Genomic DNA, 21,076 nt, shown 5'->3' on the forward strand with positions numbered 1-21,076 from the left:
TTTTCTAACCTTGAAAGAAGCCCTAAAATCTATAGCCTTCTTTTTTGGAAGGGGAAAATCAGGGCAATAAACCATGCATGGGTGATTGAGTAGTTGGATAAAAACTGTATTACTGAAGAGGTTTTAAATTTGAGTCATCTTGATTAATTTTATGGCCTTGGAGTATTAGTCGAGATATATACAAGTTGACTTGGACACCTTGGGTAATGTTATGTTACAATAATGCTACGGACACCGAAAAAATTACACCGAAATCGTGTACCGGCCTACGTGTAACACGCCTCTCATTTTTTTTATAATTTTTTTTCTAGTGAACGGTCGTCCATCAAATTTGGACGGCCATTCACTCACATGGACGTCCATCCATATTATATGGACGGGCGTCCCTATTTAAAGGACGCCCGTCCATAAATAAATTTTGAAAATAAAAAAAAAAAACTTTGGGGACGGTCCCTTACATTTGGACGGACGTCCATACTTAAAAAAAAAAAATGTTTGGACGGGCGTCCATTTTCCGTCCATTATTTTAGTTTCTACAAAGTAAAGAAAAACTTTGGATGGGACGGGCGTCCGTAAGGAATGGACGTTCGTCCATTACTTACGTTTTTGTGAAATTTTTCCAGTGATAGCAATCTCATGCAGTATCTCCTGCATATCATCAGCTAACTTTTTGACGTCCTCCGGCCAGTATAGTACGTTTGCATCCTGGTTGAAGTTCTGTAGCTTATCCTTATTCTCTTTATCACTGCTGACTTCACCGAAGATCTTAAACTTTTGCCTCCCCCAAAAAAACAGAGTGAATGAAGACGAAGAAGTAGACGGGCGAAGTTCTGCACCTTCTTCGCTTGCCTCCATGGAAACTTTATTGCATCCATTTTGATTTAACATGTTAGAATTTCAAACACATTGACTTAGACTTTCAAACACATTGCCAGTATAGTACAGTTCAACGAATATTCATGGAAAAAGAAGTGAAAACTTTCATCAAACACATTGCCAGTATAGTACAGTTCAACAAATATTCATGGAAAAAAAGTGAAAGACTACTTTCATGGGAGACTAAAATATGGACGGGAATGGACGCTCGTCCAAACGTAAGGGACGCGCATCCATAATTTATGGACGGTCTCCCCAAAGTTTTTTTTTTTTATTTTTAAATTTATTTATAGACGGCGTCCTTAATGGGGACGCTCGTCCCTTGTATATGGACGCCCGTCAATATAATATGGACGGCGTCCATGTGAGTGAATGGCCGTCCAAATTTGATGGACGGCCGTTCATTAGAAAAAAATTATAAAAAAAATTAGAGGCGTGTTACCGTATCGGTACACGATTTCGGTGTAATTTTTTGGTGTCTGTAGCATTATTGTATATGTTACCATGGTTACTCAAATGATCAGAATGGATCAAACGCTTTTTTAACCTTGAAAGAACCCTAAAGTCTATAACCTTCTTTCATAGGGGAAAAATCAGGGCAATAAGTAAAACCATCTTGGGTGACTAAATGGTTGGATATGATTTTGAGTGAATAGAGTTTGAAACATTTTAATTAATTTTAAGACTCCGAAGAATTAGAGGCTTTTTATTGAGCTTATATTAGCTTATAGTGTTTATAAGTTAATTTGCATTGAAATTTTAAGTAATTACCATTTGGTTAAAGTACTTATAAGTACTGATAAGTAGTTAGTGTTTGGTAAAATATCTTATAGTACATTTTATTATAAAATGACTAAAAAAGTACTACATAAAACAATGGTATATTATAGAATTTTAAAATTAAACAAGGATATGTGGTATATACTTGGTCAAACTAACTTATAGCAAAGTGCTTATAAGAAAAAAAAAAAAAAATACCTTTTCCCCAACTTATTTTTCTTTAGAACTTATAAGCTCAAAAAAGTTATAAACAAACAAATCAGCTTAATTTTAGAGTTTATAAGTAATTTAACCAATTTATAAGCTTAAACAAACCCCTTTAGTTGCACAGAACTTGGACACCAAATAAAAAATAAATAAAAAAAGTGTCAAGGCAATATAATGATAACTTGGCCTGTGGACTGCCAGAAAATTATTATGCCAAATAGCCGATCAAGAAATTTCAGTAATTTTATTTCTTAATTCTGTTCCGATACAATGGCTTTAGTACAGTGTTCTGGCAATGTGCATCAATCAAACGTTAGAACAGGAGCCTAAGAGAAGTGATTAAAAACAAGAAAAAAAAAACCTAAATTTACTAAAGCTGTAGAACATTTGCAAAATCATTCAAGTGAACAGGAAGCTAGGTCATTAGCTTCTTCCATTCAATGAAAAATTTCCCGGACAACAGGTATTATATGCAACAGTATAACATATTAAATTTACAGTAGAAACTAACTCCCCAGTCAAAATTAAAAAAATTATATAATACTAACCAACAAACAAACAAGTGAATAAATTAAAACCATTATAGGACGGACTGACTGTATAACCAATAAAACATGTATGGATTTAGCATATTATGGTTATGTGATGTTTGTCTCTGAGTCTGAGTCTGAGTCTGAGTCTTAGACATCCCCGTGGCTGTTGGTAGCATGATGAACCTCTCCTTGACTATCCAATGGCATGTATTGTGCCATGATCGCTCGTATCTCTGAATCCATGTATCTCTGCAAATATCAAACACAAACACCATTATAAATCAGCTTTTGAGGAACATCATTTAACATGTGCTTACTATTTAATATTCACAAACTTTAGAGTAATAGAACAGGACTCGCTTTCACGAGCCGCAAACTTGATTTGTTCAAAATCGGGCTCAAAGAAAAAAGAAACTAACAGAAAAGCTATCATTAGTGTGAAAATGAAGTCATACCCGGATTCTGTACTTGTAAACTGCATATCCTGCAACAGCGGCAGCAGCCAAACCAAAAATGAGGAACCAGACAGAGCCCCAGCTAAACTCTGTTACCGCATCTTTACCTGCAGATTTACAATATAACCATGAGCAAGTACTCAAGCGTGTCATATAATTACAGACAAATTTCCAGGAGATTATAACAATAATGAGCCTGACTCCAGCACATCCATGAATATAAATGTCTTGATCTGGCACATGGCCCAAGCATGTTCTTAAAAATGCAGAAAGATACTTGATATGCTAGATGCAAATTCATGGAAGAATATTGACAGGAATGCATGGATAAAAACAAAAGGAGTCACAAATCCTAAGGGTTAATTCTAAAATTAAGAAAGCAGGTCGTTGTTTGCCAGTGTGCTTTTTCATCAAAAAAGTGAATGAAAGCAGTATAGGGAACTCACTTATGCAGGTGTCATGCTCTTGCATGTACAATAATCCACCACTACAGCTGCAATCGTAACTGCCCCAGGTATTTTTGCATTTGCACTGCGGGCATGTACATGCCAGCTTATCTTTGCACTCATCCACATCTGGAACATTGCCAAAAATAACAAAACATGTGAGATAAATCAACAGTTAGTTCAACCTGTGTTTTGCAACCTGTCTTTGTCTACCAAAAAATGAATGCCTCTTTAGGTGAACAAAGGCCTATATGCAAGTGGAAATGACAAACTGCTGAATTTTCATAAAGGAAGTAAAACACCTGTCCTTTTTCATCAAAACTGAATGTCCAAGTGCTTGTGGGAGTCTACTAAAGAATATGCCCAAGTAATTTTCGGCTCTAAAATCTAGAATATCAGACTTAGAGTAATAAACTATGGTGTTTCAAGAGCCTACAACCTGAGGACCTGAATCTTGGTATGGTAGTCTAGTTGTTCTATCGGTTATATCCACTCAATCTGTACTTGGCAGAATTCTTTCAAAGAAAGAACCCATGTAAAACAAATGTGCCAAATTCCACAATGGCAAGAAAAATTCAAGGATAAGAAACAAGTACCCCTAATTTAGTATCACACATCTAAATAAGATGGCCAATCATCATCTAATCCTGTAACTGGAATGATGCTTTATATCGTAATTGGAGAAAGGGAGGGCAGAAAATGCAGTACCTTCACAGCTGTTGATTCCATCACCCTTGAATCCTGGTGGACACTTGCAACCTGGCGAATTATCCTGAATAATCCATAATAAAACCAATTACAATTAGAAGTGAAAACAATCATTTATTTATACTTTTGCTTTGAGAGTGAGAGAGAGATTCAAGTAAATAAAAGTTACTCACAACACAAGCAGAATAAGTCTTGCCATTCTGGGTTTTCTTCCAACAACCTCCATTATTAATTTCACAGCGTAAAGCTCCAGAAGCTGTTTAACCATACAAGCACCAATTGTTATGCATATAGAAACCAAAAGCATGAAAATTGTAACATTAAAAATGACAGCTTTTCATAAAATTGTAAAACCCCATTGGTATTTTCCCTATGTTTCTGGTAATTTCCCTACCAACTCTTGAAAATTATTTTTATTGCTCAGTAATGCCAATGTCACTTAACAACCATAAGCATAGAGAAAAAATCAACAAAAGAACTGTTTCAAGATGAGTAAAACAAAATTATATATCCTTCAGTGAACTAAAACACTATGATTCATGTAAAAAATCCATCAATGTATAAATCAACAAGGGAACCGGTAGATATTATGCACGGAATAACATAGTTCCATAACAAGCAGGCAACAATGAACATTATATGTATAGCAATGAAAATGTCTATGGTTTCCAACCATGGCTCTGCAATTCAACTCTATGGAAAAGCTTTTACCTTCACAATGGGTATAACCATCACCAACAAACTTCACGCCTCGTACTACAGGACACGCACACACTCTTCCTCGAAAAGTATCCTATAACAAAATAAAAAATACTTACCAGTTGAAAAGAAAAAGCAGAAACAAACTGTACTTGAAAGTAACAATTTAATAATAGAAAGATACCTTGCATGCAGTGAGGTTAGCAGTTTTGTCCTGCCAACACCCACCATTGTTTTCCAAGCACTCATTGGTTTGCACCTCTGCAAAGAACAAGATAATAAATACCATTTCTACAAGTGGTTTCCAACCAACGAAACAGTCATGACCGTATAACAATTTAAATATCCTCAAGGACCCTAGACAAACCCAGCTGATCACACCTCACCAAAAAATGCAACCTTTGATATCATTTTTTCTGATTTAGCATTTTTGACAAACAGTTAAAAAGTGAAAAACCAGGTAAATAGGAAAGAAAAAAAAAAAAAAAGTAAATAAAGATAATCAAGCAAAAGCCCAACAGAGGCTCATTGAAATCATATTTATGAGGATGCACAAAGTATAAACACGCAGCTGTTTCAAGGGCTTCTAATAGAATTCACTTCACTTCAACACTCAGGCAATGCATTTGGCTTGCTTTGTTCACAAATTATGAGATAATCCCCAGCATGTCTAATGCAATGTTGCAATATGTTAATGACTAACAGCAGTTGTGAAACATTTTAAGGTACCAGAAGAAAAACAAAACAAACAAACGGGAAGGCCAAGAATAATAGATGATAACCTTCACTTAAACATATCGCTGGTTCTGTAGTCTCCTGGAAACCTGAACAAATAGCCTTGAGAACTGCTCCCTTGTCCAACTTTCCTGGAAACAGTAATATAGAAAGATTAATGACTGGCTTCATTCAATCAAATAGCTAATAGACATGAAAATCAGCTGGTTGCTTCAGACCTCTATACTGTCTGTTGTTTATTACAAGAGTAGGTAGTATAGTCACATCTCCACGGGAGCCTTTGCCAATCTGGAAACAGATAATTACAACAGAATTAAGCAAAAAATAAATATTAAGTAAAATATTATTTGGAGAAAGAAAAACAGTTTATCTTGAGGCTCACCTGTGCATCTTGCTCAACTTTAAGAACTTTGTTGTCCACATTTGCCTCAGGGTCTCCAATACATTCGTCGACCTTCTTGAGATCAACACCTATAAAATATATTACATTTTTTTTTGCAAAAACAACAGTGAGAACAAGTTTACAATCTTCAGTTCCAAATGGCTTGATATAAGAATCAATGACATAGCAGGTAACCTACCAAGAGACTTGATAACCTCATCTGCGCACTCTTTGTTGTACTTCTTATCTTTCATAGGACAACGGATTGCAAAGTCTGTCACATAATCCCACCAAAGCCATGGTTTTCTGCTTTCATTGGCAACTTTAAAGAAGCAAGCTTGCCGTAAATTTTGAACCACAACGTCCTTCCCATCGTATCCTCGGCTGAAATCCTGCTCAGGATCAGGAGCACAGTACCTCCCATGGTTGATGCACTGAGACTTGCATTGCTTGCTCAGGATAAATGCTTCGGGACAGTACCAAGTTATATAGTGAGGGGTGAATTGAGTGTACCCTTTCTTCTCAAGTATCTGGGCTGCTCCTTTGAAGCTCTTGACAAAATCAATTTGACTCTCACACTTTGGTCCACACTCATCATTGCTGTTTGTCCAGAATTCATACTCAACACGCTCGTCGGGATGAGGAAGAGCTTCTGTCCAATCTAAGTTCATGTTAACCATATCCCCACTACTTAGAGCTTTCTTCATGCTATCCCCCAAAGATTTGCTAATAAGGGCTGAGGGGATGGTAATGTTTTGCAAATATTCTACACTTACATTATCTTCTGCAGGGGTATCCATGGTTATCAATGGCTCAATCTTATCATCTGCAACAAGAATAGCTGCTGCTCCACCATTTTGCGCATTCCAGGCCTTCAAGGTAAAGAAACAATCTGCATGTGCAGTAAACTTGTAGTTAGTAGATAAGAAAGTACATTGAAAAGTGGTCCACCCAAAAATCAATTAAATACAAGGAAATATCGACTCAAATTCAAAGCAAGTCTCCAAAAAATATCAATGCTGTAGAAAATAGAAATTTAGCAAAAAGAATAACACAGAACACCAGAACTTGAGCGACGCAAAAAAATGAAGGAAACAAAAGATGTAATCTTAAGTTCAAAAGAAATCATTTAACAATTCACTGGAACCAGTGAAGCGCAAACCACAATCAAACTATAAAACTTTGAATCCCAGACCTGAATTTCCAAAACCTGAACCTCCACTGAATTTTTTTTTCCTTAAGAGATTAATAAAAATACAAAACTTTAATGAACTTCTACAGATTATTAAACAAACATTTTAACATTGCAAACAAGCTTTTAACTTCATTACAAAGAAAACTTTCCATTTGAAGCAACATAACTGAAAAAACTAACATTGAAAGCTTTTCAAAAAGGAAAAAAAAAGAAATTATGAAATCAATCGAATAAGAAAAATTTTCTCACCTCCCCGATCAACAAGGAGAAAAGTGGGCAATCCTCCAGGCTTTGACTTAAAGGAGAGATCGACTTCATCATAGCCCTTGCATGCCTTCTGATTAGCTTTTGGATAAACAACCGTACCAATTAAGGTTCCTCCATATTGAGGAACGCCAAAATTCCCAATTGCACATTCGTAAACTCCTTTAATTGACTCCGGCGATGTAAGTTTCAAGCTATTCTTCTCGACAACAAAATTTCCCAAACTAGACCCACAAAGCAAAAACCACATACACACCAAAAACCCTAGCTTTCCTCATCTTTTTAACTGATCAAAAGATAAACCAAAAAATACCAGATCGGGAAACCTTATCAATCAGGTCCCCCTCGATAAGCCCACTTATAAAACCAAAAATTGATATAATACAAACCGAATCTTAGAAATTAACAATCAACAAGCGACAAAATTCGATAAATTAAACAAATTTATCAAACCAGTTGGCTTAAAAACTCCTTCTTTCTCCACCTGACTAAGTAATCCGGAGCTGAATTCTAAGATACGTTTACGAAAAAAGGTTTATCCTAGTTAATAAAAGCCAAATAACCCAGAAAGAAATTAAAAAGAACGTGTCAAATACTCTGCTCAATTTTTCTAATCTTTTTGCCACCAAAATCACCAATTAAGACTTTTCAAGGGTCATTTGTAGCAGTAATTAACGAACGACCCGTCTGGTAAAAAGACTAGAAGATCTAAACCGCCATTCATTCAGGACTTTCAGATGATTAATATCAAGTAATAATTAATTAATTATTTTTTGTTGTCGTTTGGTGTTGAAAACTGGGCCACATGATGACAGATCGTAGTGTTGCATGCGAACCACGTGGCGAAAGTATTCAATGTGATTGTAACACGCGATTAACAGTCCGACGTCGTTTCAGGGAGGAGAAGGAATCTTAGGCCGTCGTCACACGGGCCCTATGCACAAACGCACGAGTACAAATGGTTTTAAATTTGTTTTATATATTTTTTTATGAAATAAAATAAAATAAATATAATTGCCAAATTAAAATTAATTACAAGAATACAAAATTAAAGTCATTGCACGACATAACATGAACTATAATGTTTATTTCCATATACACGTGTTTATAATCCTCTTGATAATAAAAGTAATACGTCTCCGTCGCATGAGATTTTAATCCTCTTGATTGAATTTGAAACCAACGTGAAACTCATTTAGGGTATTGTCGGATATTATATTTTGTTGTGCGGTCAATCTTTGGGGGCGTAGCTTCGTGTGATTCTATTTTAGGTTATTTTCGTTATCGAGTGTGTTTGGGCCTGCTTATACAGCATCTCAATTAGTCTTACGATCCTAAACAAAGTTTTTGAAATAGAGTAAATCTTATAATTTGTGATCAACAATATTAATAACCGTTCTTGTGATTCGAATCTGAGATTACAGATAGAGCAAACCCCTTGACCCTAAACTTTTACCACTTGATCAATCAATTGTTAGTTATTTTAGGTTAATTTTATTTACAAGGATCTCTTTTTTACGTTTCATTCATATCTTGCACAAACCGTTGTTGTACATACAAAAACATAGAACATAATATAAAAAATAGCAGACGTAAGATGTACGCTTAACATCCGAACCATTTTAAAAATCTTTTATTGATTATGTTTTTTATTCATTCATTCCGCATCAAATAGAAGATTTCATACAATCTCTTACATAAGTTTCATCACAAATCCTATATACTTCTCGTTGGTAGAAATCATAGCATTAACATATATAAATATTATGAGAAGGAAATTGGGATTAGAGAACAATAATGTTTTACTTACAACTGAGTCATACAAACAGACAAAAATTACACAAAATTAATGTAAAATAACTACTTTATCCTTTTTTTGTCTGGTTATATGAACCAGTAGTATGACTCAATTGTAAGCATAAAATTGCTCATTAGAGAATCGCAATCTGCAAAATCCAGAAGAGTATAGGACCATTATCAACAGTAACATAGGCCAAAGAGAAAGTAATGTGTCAAACACAACCATTCACACCATGAATGTGATGAACTGAAACTGGTGTAGTGTGAAACAAAGCTCCATGAGCTCAGTTATCACCTAAACCATTTCTTCTTAGTGTAAATTAATAAAAGTTCTGTGAAGTATATGTACATCAATCCAATTAGATGTAATCTGGATATTTGTGCAGTGTCAACGGGAACTGCAATCATTTGTCTTCATTCTTCTAAGACTTTCTCTTAAATAAAAGGGCAATGAGGCATCCCAAAAGATTGTGTAACCATACATCTTCATTTGAGATCAACATGAACTTTGGATAATATTGGCCTATGCAGTTCATAGCAGAATTTACCACTACTGAAATGCTTAAAGCACAGTGCCTTGGGTTAATGGACAGATCGTCAAAGATTTCCCATTATTCAGTAAGTTCTATTCTGATAAACAAATAAAATATTGACATAAAGGAAATTTTACTGAAAATTCTGATTCAATTGGTGCTGCCAAGCTACAACTTTCCAAATTTCTAACACTGGATTGCTAAGTAAAATTAGATGATTCAAATTTTGTAAAAGATCTTGCAGAAGCCAAATCTATAGACTGCATTGACAAGAATGAAAGCTTAGTTAAACCGACAGATTATATGCATATCTGGGAATCATTTAACACTTGAAAACCTGGGTTAATCCGATCAAATCCTGAAAAGGTGAGACCTTTACAACAGAATCTAATGGCTGTGATGGTGGTGGTGGTGGTGATTATGGTGGCCTCCATCATCCCATCCAAAGCACAGCAAGAGAGGGTGACAAACTGCAATTATGCATCTATTGATTCCAGTGAAGATTGGTGAAACCATAAAACAAGGGCAGCAACAACACCTCAAAAACGGATCATCATAAGGGCTGTCTCCATGGTGGTGGCGATGGTGATCATGGTGACCCATGATTTTTCAACTGTTAAACAAGAACCCACCAATCAAAAACAAAACTTTTATATAGGAAAAAGCTCCAATGAGAAAAAAAAACTGAAAAAGAGAGTACTTCATGTTAATGCCGTCCAAAACAAATAATGTGTCGAGATGAATATGAGCAGGCGGAAACAATTGATAAACGAACATATACCTTGTTTATTGCAGAAGAAAAAACCCCTGTAGCCTTTGTCGTCTCAACAATGATCTGTAACTGCAAAGCAGAACGTGAAACCAGAACTGTAAAAGAACTCGAGGCGAGCGAGTAATCTGTGTCGGCTTTAGGATACCCTTTTCAGCTTGCAATGTAAGAGTCGTTAAAGTGAGTCACTCGGCCCAATAGTGGGCTCTATTGGGCCCATAACACATCGGATGGGCTCTATCGGGCCTTTATCAAATCGGATGGGCTGTATTGGGCCTATGACAAATCTTTATGAGGATGACTGAATTGTCAAAAAAAAACTGGAAAAACGTTTCAAGTCATGAGTAATATTACGCTCACAACCTAATCTCACAATATCTTCTTACAACCGTAATATGGGAGTTGAAATAACAATTGTCATTTCAACTCTCACCACACTTAAAACACTAAATGATTTTGACTAAACACAAACAATAATTTCTTAAAGATGAACGACTGTTCCTTTAGGTCATTCTTTATGAAGGAACAAAACCCTGAGATGTAGAAAATTAGGAATTTTATTTAATTTTGATATGTTGGTTAATTACTTGATATCCAAAATTGGATTTGATAAGTTTATGAACCCAATTTATTGGGTTAGTATAAATTGTTTGAAAACCCTAAGTTATAAGATCCGAGCTTCCATTTATAGTTGATATTTTGACTCCACTGACTAAAAATCCTGGCTATATCACTGCTAACACAACTACATACTACAATTATATGAGCAAGCACAAGCACATATATAATAATAAATCAGAATGAGAGCACAAAGATAAAGAAAAAAAAAACTCTGTTTATTGCCTAAATTTGTAATCCTCAGAAGATAAAAGTTCAGCTAAAAAACTTAAACTGATATTTAACTCCTTTCTTTGTTCTTTCAATTCATTGTACATTGAATTCACACGTGCTTTTGTACATGCAACCTTCATTGAGTGGAAAGATTTACAGACAAAAGCCAGGATGTGCAACTGACTTTTGAACAGTGATTCCTAGTACAGAGAAATGGAAATATCAATCTATTCCCGCTTATCCTCCTCAACATCTTCTCCAAGGCCATACACATGATCCGCCTTAGTTTGCATATCTCCAGATTTTATCCCGGTGCCAGTCAGCGCGACACCCTCCTCATCAAAGTCCTCTCCCATCTCCTCTGAGTAAGCATATCTACGAATCCGCACCAAATTAGCAGTAATACATTGGTATGAAATTACTTTTCTCATCTTTCACCAATACGAGGAACACAAAAATAAAAGTATGCGGCATGTTAAGCTATCTCAGACAAATTGAATCACACTTCACATAAACCACAAGATGTCATAAATTTTAAAGGGCGGACAAAGGGTTGGTGGCTAGTCAATAACTTTGATTTTTCACTTTGTTAAACGATACCAGTCATTTGCCCTTCATCCGCACTACAAAAATGTTATAACATCCACACAGAAAAATGACCTACATACATGCTTTAATATGCTATTTTCAGCAAAGGCTCCATCATAAGACAAGAGCTTCAAATTTAAGGAATAATAATAATAATAATTAAAAAAAAGAAAGAACAAGAATTATCCCATCTTCATACTATGAGTTAACTCCATCTGCCAAATCAAGAAACTAAGTAATATTTCTAACCATAACAACCATTTGTCAGGTTAGTGATAGCTTAGATTCAAAAAGTATGTAATAAATTAAAAAAGTTGCAGAAAAGACAGCCTAAGTGTGGAAGGAAAAGTGGAAACATCACTAACCAGAATGAGAGTGAAGCAATTAAAACACCAAAGAACAAGGGGTCAAGTCTAAGCAAGTACCTAGTAGGGTTACGTGAAGGAGCCCAAAGGGCACATATCACCATCAAAAGAGTGTATGCAAGCAAATTCCAGAAAGCTGGAATGATCCAGGCAAATTGCCACAGCTCACTTAATGGGTCAGTTGCATTGAAATATAGCTGCCAAGGAAGGTAGATAAGCTTCAATTAGCAGTGTTGTTTGAGACAAATGTACAAGTGGAAATACTTCAGAAACTTCGTACACCACAAAGCACTACAGAGTTTTTAAATTGCAACAACTCCCAGTTACCTCAAATCCAATCCAAGCTATAGAGAGTAGCACACACACTGCAAGAGAATTGGTAAACTTTCGGTACAGCTCCAATTTAGCCATGTTTCTCCTCATCTGCACCCAAATACACAGAAAAAGAAAAATGGAAATACAGAGATGGAAAACAAAAGATAAATGAGCAATTGTGGATGTATATCGTTCTAGGGCATATGTTAAGAGACTTGAAATGCTAAATTAGCATTTATTACTCATCATCTAAAGAAAACATTTTGGTCAACAAATTACCTTCACTTCTTTGAATGGTAAATAATTACTGCTAACTTACCATTTTAAGAGACATGTTAACATAAACTTTTGGAAATGGCAAGAATGGCAGAATCAGAAGATTACCTGAAGTTTCTCCAAAGTTTTGGAGAGTGATGAGAAGATCCACAGAATAAAGCAGGAATCCAGAACGGTAACAGGCAGCACCAAAAATAACTTTGCTTTTCCGGAAAAGTCATTGATGTTTCCCAAATTTTCAAAGAGCTCAAGGGCCTCTGATGCAACAAGATATACCAAACCAAGAAGAACAACTCTCGAGGTTAAACCACCAAGGGTTGGCTTGACAACACCATAGCCCATAGAGACCACAAGCAGAAGAAGGCGAGACAGAGTCTTCTTAACAGAAGTAAACGATGCGGCCCACAATGTAACCCCCATGGGTCTGCTCCCAGTTGAATTAAAATTGGCATAATCAAAGTACCAGAAAGACATTTCACACATTCCAAGAGCAATCACCACGGTGATGTAATAGTGCAACTGCATAATATTCTTCCAGAATTGGACAAAACTCAAAAACCATGCTAGGCCAAGCACCAAGTAAGCCAAAGACATTATGCCAAAGAATGTCATCAAAGAAGCCATCTTTCCTGGTAAATAACCATCTGGGTTCTTCCACACACTTCTTCCTTTAACCAAAGTACCCATGAGTTCTGGATCACAAAACATAAAATAGAGGTAGTACATTCCAGTTCTATCTATATAAACAATATCATCAGGAGACATTTGAGCTTCTTCGTTGGTTCCATCAAAGAAAGTTTGTACGCGTTTAGGCCAGTCGGGGTTATCCAGATTTTTGTGAATAATAACCTCTCCACTATTGCAATACCCATCCCTAGAAAGATTCTTCGTGCAACATATGGTATCCAATTTTAGAAATGAACCTCCAATTCTTTCCCTATCTTTAACCTCAAGTATGATAGCCTCCACCAATCCAGTTTTCTGCTGCATCTCATTCTTCGTCCTAGCAGACTCCTTCGGCCTCACAAATGTAACAGTTTCAAACCTGAAATTCCATATGCATAAGCTTAAAACCCTCCAGAAACGAAACAAATTCATCCACCACAATCAAAACCCTCTCATTCAATTAGCTCATATGACCACACCAATTGAAGCTAATATGACCCCACCAATTGAAGCTAATCAAATCTAAATGATTCATCAAAAAACTCTAAAACCCACCAAACTTTCGTAGAACCATACTAAACATACATCATTACTTGTCACAACACCCAAAATAATCAAAATTTAAAAAAAAAAAAAAAAAAAAAAACAAAGGCAACAAATTCATGAAAATAAGAATTAAAATGTACCTAATAAAGGACTTTCCCTTGACAGGCTTATCAGGAGAAGAAGATGAAGAAGAGGCATCAACAACTTTGGAAGCGTAAAGGCCTTCACTGCCCCCATGAAAGAAGAAAGCATTTGATTGTGCAATAAAAGCTTCATTTCTGTACTCGTGAATCGACCCATTAACATTTCTGACTGAATTACAAAAACACAAAATAAAAAACCCTAAAAGATAATAATAATTAAAGTAAAACCCCACTCGGATCATCTTCCTCTTTGCCACTCCCAAAAATAATTTTGGTAAAGTTGCTGACTTTCCACTTTAGTTTATCCGATCACCAAGTTAATTACTCCTCGCCAAGTCCTGTAAATAATAGTGACGTTATAACGGAATCCCTTTTACTGGGCCGATAATATTGGGCTCAATTTGGCCCATTTCCATCAAATGGGCTTTACTAAACAAAAATAGGGCCCGTTTTATTCTTCTCTAACATAAAGTTTTAAGAGAGCTTTTGACCATTATTGAGTAGTATTTTCAACAACGGTCAATGTGCGTTTCAATTATACATCTTATAAAGGTAAATAATATTTAAAAAAAAAAAGAAATTAGGATATAATTCAAAAATAAAATAATGGGTTTACACGTATATAATTAATGGGTTTAAACCGGTCAAATGATAAGACTCTGGATTACTCAAAAATCTTGTGTTTAAGTCACATAAAGTGGTCATCTATCACATTTATGACTTACTTATTCTATTGAATTATAGGCAAAAAAGTAGTCAAGATTTCTAGTGAGTGGGTTCAAAATCTCCACCACCACCCGTACATCCCCCACCACCTCATACTATTACAAATCCCCACCACCACTAGTACATTCTCCTTCACCTCCCTACTACTATAAATCCCCACTGCCACCGGTACATTTCCCGCAACAATTATAACTTAATTTATCAAAATCATCAACTATAAACCGAAGCCCCAAATCTTATAACTTAGACTTTTCAAACAATTTCTATTAACTCGATAAAATTCAAGTCATAAACCCATAAAAACTTATCTAATCTAACTTTAAATATCAAACAATTAACCAATATATCTAAATTAAATCAAATCCCAAAATCTCTGTAACTTAACGTTTCATTAATTTTTTAAACCACTCAAAATTAATTCAATAACTAACTAAAATTTATCAAACCCAACTTAAAACAACAACTAATTAACTCATATCTCAACATAAATAAGATTAAATCAAGACCCACATCAAAATCTAGGAATTTAATCTTCCAATTTCAAACCTATTTATTAAACTCAATAAAAAGCTATAGCTCGTGATCTTTTATCAATTTAGAAAGACAAGAAAATATTTTTAAACAAAAAAAAAAAACCATCATGCTACCTTGTAACCTCTAAAATAATTTTTTTTTTTTTTTGAATAATCCAACCAAAATAAGAAAAAAGTAGCATAGAAAAAGAGAGGAAATGAAGGAGAGAGAAAAGTTAAAAAAATGTTAATTAATACAATTTTTGGTAGGGTCAAACGTCAATATGAATTTAATAGGTCAAAATTGTAAATACCATATAATATAAAATTTTTTTTTTTTTTTCAAAACTTTCAGTGGATTCAATTGAACTCATATCTTACTATGTGGCTATATTGGGCCTATGACAAATCGTTATGCGGATGACTAAATTGTCAAAGAAAAAATTGAGAAAACGTTTCAAATCATGAGTAATATTATGCCTACAACCTAATCTTACAACCGTTCATTCATAAGAAATAATTTCTTATAAATGAATAATCGTTTATCCCTAAGGAACGATCGTTCATCTATAAGGAACGATTATTCATGTTTAGTCGAAATTGTTATTTGACTGTTCAAGTCATATTATCTCTATAAAAGGTGTCAAATATGCTCTTCTTTATTNATTAGGCCGTCGTACACAAACGCACGAATACAAGATGGTTTAAATTATTTATTTATTTTTTATGAAATAAAATAAAATAAATATAATTGCCACTACCGGAACGGAAAACTACCAAATTATTTAATTAATTACAAAGAATACAAAATTAAGTCATTGCACGACATGACATGAACTTTAATGTTTATTTCCATATACACGTGTTTATAATCCTCTTGATAATAAAAGTAATACGTCTCCATCGCATGGGATTTTAATCCTCTTGATTGAATTTGAAACCAACGTGAAACTCATTTAGGGTATTGTCGGCTGTAGAAAGATATTATATATTGTTGTGCGGTAAATCTTTGGAGTAGTGCTGGCAATGGGCCGGGCCGAGACCGAATATCCCTTGGCCTAGGCTCAAGCTCAATCTCATGACAAAGGCCCAAGTTCGGCCTGGACCCGTCACAAGTATAATAGGTAAAACCCAAGTCCGATCTGACGGATTTTTTGTAACCTCAAACTCGGTCCAAACTCGTTTATTTTTATAATTTCAATTTTTTAAAATTAATAAATTTCATTTTTTTTAATTCTAAAAATAGTTTTTAAATATTAATTTATTTTTTAATACTCATCAAATGAGATGAGATTAGGGTTTGAGAAAAATGGGTATATATATGTAGGATAATCTTGTAATTAAATATATAATATAAAGATAATTTAGAAAAATTAATACTAAAATTGTCGGGTCAGCCCAGGCTGGGCCAGGCTTGAAGGCATACCTAGGCCCGGCCCGTATCCGAGGTTGAGCCTTAAAATCAGGCCCAGGCCCAAGCCCGTGAACACCGAATAAAGCCCGACCTTTTCGGGCTGGGCCAGGTACCCGAAAATATCAAGTCCATTGCCATCTCTACTTTGGAGCGTGGATTCATATTACGTGTGATTCTATTTTAGGTTATTTTCGTTATTGGGTGTGTTTGGGTCTGCTTATACAGCATCTCAATTAGTCTTTCGACCTTGAACAAGGCTTCCGAAACAGGGTAAATCTTGCAGTTTGTGACCAACAATATTAGTAACCGTTCTTGTGATTCGAACCTGAGACCACAAATAGAGCAAACCCCTTGGCCATAAACTTTTACCATCCGACCAATCCATTGTTGGTTATTTTAGATTAATTTTATTCACAAGGATCTCTTTTTTGCTTTTATTCATATCTTACATAAGCCGTTGTTGTACATAGAAAAACACAGAAAATAATATAAAAAACAGTGGACGTAAGATGTGCGCTCAACATCCGAACCACTTTAAAAATATTTTGTTGATTGTGTTTTTGATTCATTCATTGATCCCGCATCAAATAGAAGATTCCATACAATCTCTTACGTAAGTTTCATCACGAATCCTATATACTTCTTGTTGGTACAAATCATAGTATCAACATATATAAATATTATGAGAAGGAATTTATTTACAACTGAGCCATATAAACAGACAAAAATTACACAAAATTAATGTAAAATAACTATTTTATCCTTTTTTTTTGTCTGTTTATATGACTCAGTAGTATGACTCAGTTGTAAGCATAAAATTGTTCATTAGAGAATCGCAATCTGCAAAATCCAGAAGAGTATAAGACCATTATCAACAGTAACATAGGCCAAAGAGAAAGTAATGTGTCAAACACAACCATTCACACCATGAATGTGATGAACTGAAACTGGTGTAGTGTGGAACAAAACTCCATAAGCTCAGTTATCACCTAAACCATTTCTTCTTAGTGTAAATTAATAAAAGTTCTGTGAAGTATATGTACATCAATCCAATTAGATGTAATCTGGATATTTGTGCAGTGTCAACGGGAACTGCAATCATTTGTCTTCATCCTTCTAAGACTTTCTCTTAAATAAAAGGGCAATGAGGCATCCCAAAAGATTGTGTAACCATACATCTTCGTTTGAGATCAACATGAACTTTGGATAATATTGGCCTATGCAGCTCATAGCAGAATTTACCACTACTGAAATGCTTAAAGCACAGTGCCTTGGGTTAATGGACAGATCGTCAAAGATTTCCCATTATTCAGTAAGTTCTATTCTGATAAACAAATAAAATATTGACATAAAGGAAATTTTACTGAAAATTCTGATTCAATTGGTGCTGCCAAGCTACAACTTTCCAAATTTCTAACACTGGATTGCTAAGTAAAATTAGATGATTCAAATTTTTTAGAAGATCTTGCAGAAGCCAAATCTATAGACTGCATTGACAAGAATGAAAGCTTAGTTAAACTGACAGATTATATGCATATCTGGGAATCATTTAACACTTGAAAACCTGGGTTAATCCGATCAAATCCTGAAAAGGTGAGACCTTTACAACAGAATCTAATGGCTGTGATGGTGGTGGTGGTGGTGATTATGGTGGCCTCCATCATCCCATCCAAAGCACAGCAAGAGAGGGTGACAAACTGCAATTATGCATCTATTGATTCCAGTTAAGATTGGTGAAACCATAAAACAAGGGCAGCAACAACACCTCAAAAACGGATCATCATAAGGGCTGTCTCCATGGTGGTGGCGATGGTGATCATGATTACCCATGATTTTTCAACTGTTAAACAAGAACCCACCAATCAAAAACAAAACTTTTATATAGGAAAAAGCTCCAATGAGAAAAAAAAACTGAAAAAGAGAGTACTTCATGTTAATGCCGTCCAAAACAAATAATGTCTCGAGATGAATATGAGCAGGCGGAAACAATTGATAAACGAACATATACCTTGTTTATTACAGAAGAAAAAACCCCTGTACCCTTTGTCGTCTCAACAATGATCTGTAACTGCAAAGCAGAACGTGAAACCAGAACTGTAAAAGAACTCGAGGCGACCGAGTAATCTGTGTCGGATTTAGGATTCCCTTTCAGCTTGCGATGTAGGCGTCGTTAAAGGGAATCACTCGGCCCAATAGTGGGCTCTATTGGGCCCATAACAAATCGGATGGGCTCTATCGGGCCTATAACAAATCGGATGGGCTGTATTGGGCCTATGACAAATCGGTCAATGACAAATCTTTATGAAGCTGACCGATTTGTCAAAGAAAAAACTTGGAAAGTGTTTCAAGTCATAAGTAATATTACGCTCACAATCCAATCTCATAATATTCTCTTAAAACACTAAATGATTTTAATTAAATACAAACGATCATTTCTTAAAGATGAACGATTGTTCTTTTATAAGGAATGACTATTCCTTATGAAGAAATGATTGTTTATTTATAAGGAATGATTTGTTCCTCATGAAGGAACAATTATTCCTTAGGAATAAATGATCGTTCTTCATTAAGGAACGGTCGTTCATCTCTAAAGAACGACTATTCATGTTTAATTAAAGTCATCAATTGATGTGATAGTGCCAATTCTGGAAAAAGTCGTATTTTTTTTCAAGTCATATTATCTCTATAAAAGGTGTCGGTTATTGTTATTTAATATCATCTCACACGATATGATAAATGAAATCAACTTTTTTATAATTAAATGAGATATTAACACAGACACATAGCGACATACAAACATGTGAGTTCAATTGAACCCATTAAACTTTTTTAAAAAATAAAAAAAGTCTTTTGTTTTATGAAATTTACAAATTTGATCCCACAAAAATAAATTATTAATTAACATTTTTTTTTAACTTTTCCCTCTTCTTCGTTTCCTATCATTTTCTCATATTATCTTTTTCCTTTGATTGGATATTCAAGAAAGACTACTCTTTCAAATCACAAGATAAGATGATGCTTTTTTTTTTTTCTTTTACTTAAAATTGTTTTCTTTTAGCTTTCTTAATTGATGAAGAATCATGAGTTATAAGTTTTTGTTGAGTTTAATAAATGAGTTTGAAATTGGAATATTAAATTCTCAGATTTTGATATGAGTTTTGATTTAATCTTTATTTATATTGAGGTATGAGTTAATTAGTTGTTGTTTTAAGTTGGGTTAGATAAATTTCAGTTAGTTATTAAGTTAATTTTGAATGATTTAAAGAATCAACAAAACCCTGAGATGTAGAAAATTAGGGCTTCGTTTGGTTCAAGATTGGGAATACTACTCTTAGTATTCCCAAAAAAGTTAAACAGTAAAATACCCAAAAACTCTCATTTTTGGGAATACTATTTTCATATTTAATTCAATTTTTTTAAACCCTCTAAATTTGTTAATTTAATTAAATACCCCTAAGTATTTTTTTAAAATTACAAAACACCCCAACAATCCATATTACCAGATTCCGGCCACCCCCGCCGAACTGGTAGGATGGCGCACTACCCGGTTGACTCTGGCGGTAGTGTGTCGATCTAGCCTTTTCCGGCCAGATCCACGGTGGATCTGGCCTGAAAAGGCCAGATCTAAGGCCAAGATTCTGGCCGTTACGACCAGATCTTTGGCTGAAACAGTCAGTCACGACGGCCAACAAACGGTCGTCGTTGACCATCAACGACGACTGTTTGTTGGCCGTCGTTGAGAGCAAATACGGCCAGATCTGGCGGTTGACGGCCAGATCTACGGCCAGATCCACCGTGGATCTAGTCGAAAAAGGCCATATCGCGCTGACAGGCAAAATCTACCGGTCATGCGCCCATAAGGCGACTTCGGCCCACCTCCGATGGTGGTGGTTGACTGGGTGTTTGAGGGTGGGTTAGGGGTATTTTTGAACTTTTAATGTTTTATTATAGGGGGTATTTTGTAAAAAAAACAAATATATGGGGTATTTTATTAATTTAAATCCTACATCGTAATACCCGCCCAATTCAACTTTTTTTTTAACTTTTTTCAAAAAACTTTTCCCAAAACCCCCAAATTTTGAACCAAACGGAGCCAGGAATTTTATTTAATTTTGATATGTTGGTTATTGCTTGATATCTAAAGTTGGATTTGATAGGTTTCTAAACCCAATTTTATTGGGTAGTATAAATTGTTTGAAAACCCTAGTTATAAGATCGAGCTTCCATTTATGTTTGATATTTTGACTCCACCGACTAAAAATCCTGCTATATCACTGCTAACACATCTACATACTACATTATTAAATGACAA

At 34.9% G+C, this 21,076-nt stretch overlaps 2 protein-coding genes and 1 long non-coding RNA gene across 3 annotated transcripts; all 3 read right to left on the bottom strand.

Moving 5' to 3' along the window:
* Nucleotides 1-2,543: 2,543 nt before the first annotated feature.
* LOC116124061 (vacuolar-sorting receptor 1-like) lies at nucleotides 2,544-8,000 on the bottom strand. The gene is made up of 13 exons (XM_031409773.1): nucleotides 7,995-8,000; nucleotides 7,266-7,548; nucleotides 6,021-6,713; nucleotides 5,822-5,910; nucleotides 5,658-5,727; nucleotides 5,487-5,570; nucleotides 4,889-4,965; nucleotides 4,717-4,798; nucleotides 4,179-4,261; nucleotides 4,006-4,069; nucleotides 3,298-3,426; nucleotides 2,852-2,958; nucleotides 2,544-2,645 (listed from the first exon to the last, which is right to left on the bottom strand). The coding sequence occupies exons 1-13, from the start codon at nucleotides 7,998-8,000 to the stop codon at nucleotides 2,544-2,546; spliced, it is 1,869 nt and encodes a 622-aa protein (XP_031265633.1).
* Nucleotides 8,001-9,845: 1,845 nt separating this feature from the next.
* LOC116123997 lies at nucleotides 9,846-10,546 on the bottom strand. Its single transcript, XR_004127147.1, has 2 exons — nucleotides 10,395-10,546; nucleotides 9,846-10,226 (listed from the first exon to the last, which is right to left on the bottom strand). It is a non-coding gene; the product is annotated as an uncharacterized LOC116123997 (long non-coding RNA).
* A 651-nt stretch (nucleotides 10,547-11,197) lies between these two features.
* Nucleotides 11,198-14,369, bottom strand: LOC116124011 (transmembrane protein 87B-like). The gene is made up of 5 exons (XM_031409728.1): nucleotides 14,110-14,369; nucleotides 12,866-13,802; nucleotides 12,494-12,589; nucleotides 12,227-12,363; nucleotides 11,198-11,588 (listed from the first exon to the last, which is right to left on the bottom strand). Exons 1-5 carry the CDS (start codon nucleotides 14,352-14,354, stop codon nucleotides 11,441-11,443), a joined length of 1,563 nt encoding a protein of 520 aa, XP_031265588.1. The 5' UTR covers nucleotides 14,355-14,369; the 3' UTR covers nucleotides 11,198-11,440.
* Nucleotides 14,370-21,076: the final 6,707 nt, after the last annotated feature.

Source organism: Pistacia vera, unplaced genomic scaffold (assembly GCF_008641045.1).
Source record: "Pistacia vera cultivar Batoury unplaced genomic scaffold, PisVer_v2 Contig147, whole genome shotgun sequence".
Lineage (NCBI taxonomy): Eukaryota > Viridiplantae > Streptophyta > Magnoliopsida > Sapindales > Anacardiaceae > Pistacia > Pistacia vera.

Coding starts and splice junctions, on each gene's coding strand:
- LOC116124011 (XM_031409728.1), bottom strand. CDS start 14,354: ATGATCCGAGTGGGGTTTTACTTTAATTATTATTATCTTTTAGGGTTT. Junction 12,364..12,493: donor TAGCTTGGATTGGATTTGAG/GTAACTGGGAGT, acceptor CTTCCTTGGCAG/CTATATTTCAATGCAACTGA. Junction 11,589..12,226: donor CCTTCACGTAACCCTACTAG/GTACTTGCTTAG, acceptor GCGGATTCGTAG/ATATGCTTACTCAGAGGAGA.
- LOC116124061 (XM_031409773.1), bottom strand. Junction 6,714..7,265: donor TCTCCTTGTTGATCGGGGAG/GTGAGAAAATTT, acceptor CTGCACATGCAG/ATTGTTTCTTTACCTTGAAG. Junction 5,571..5,657: donor AAACAACAGACAGTATAGAG/GTCTGAAGCAAC, acceptor TACTGTTTCCAG/GAAAGTTGGACAAGGGAGCA.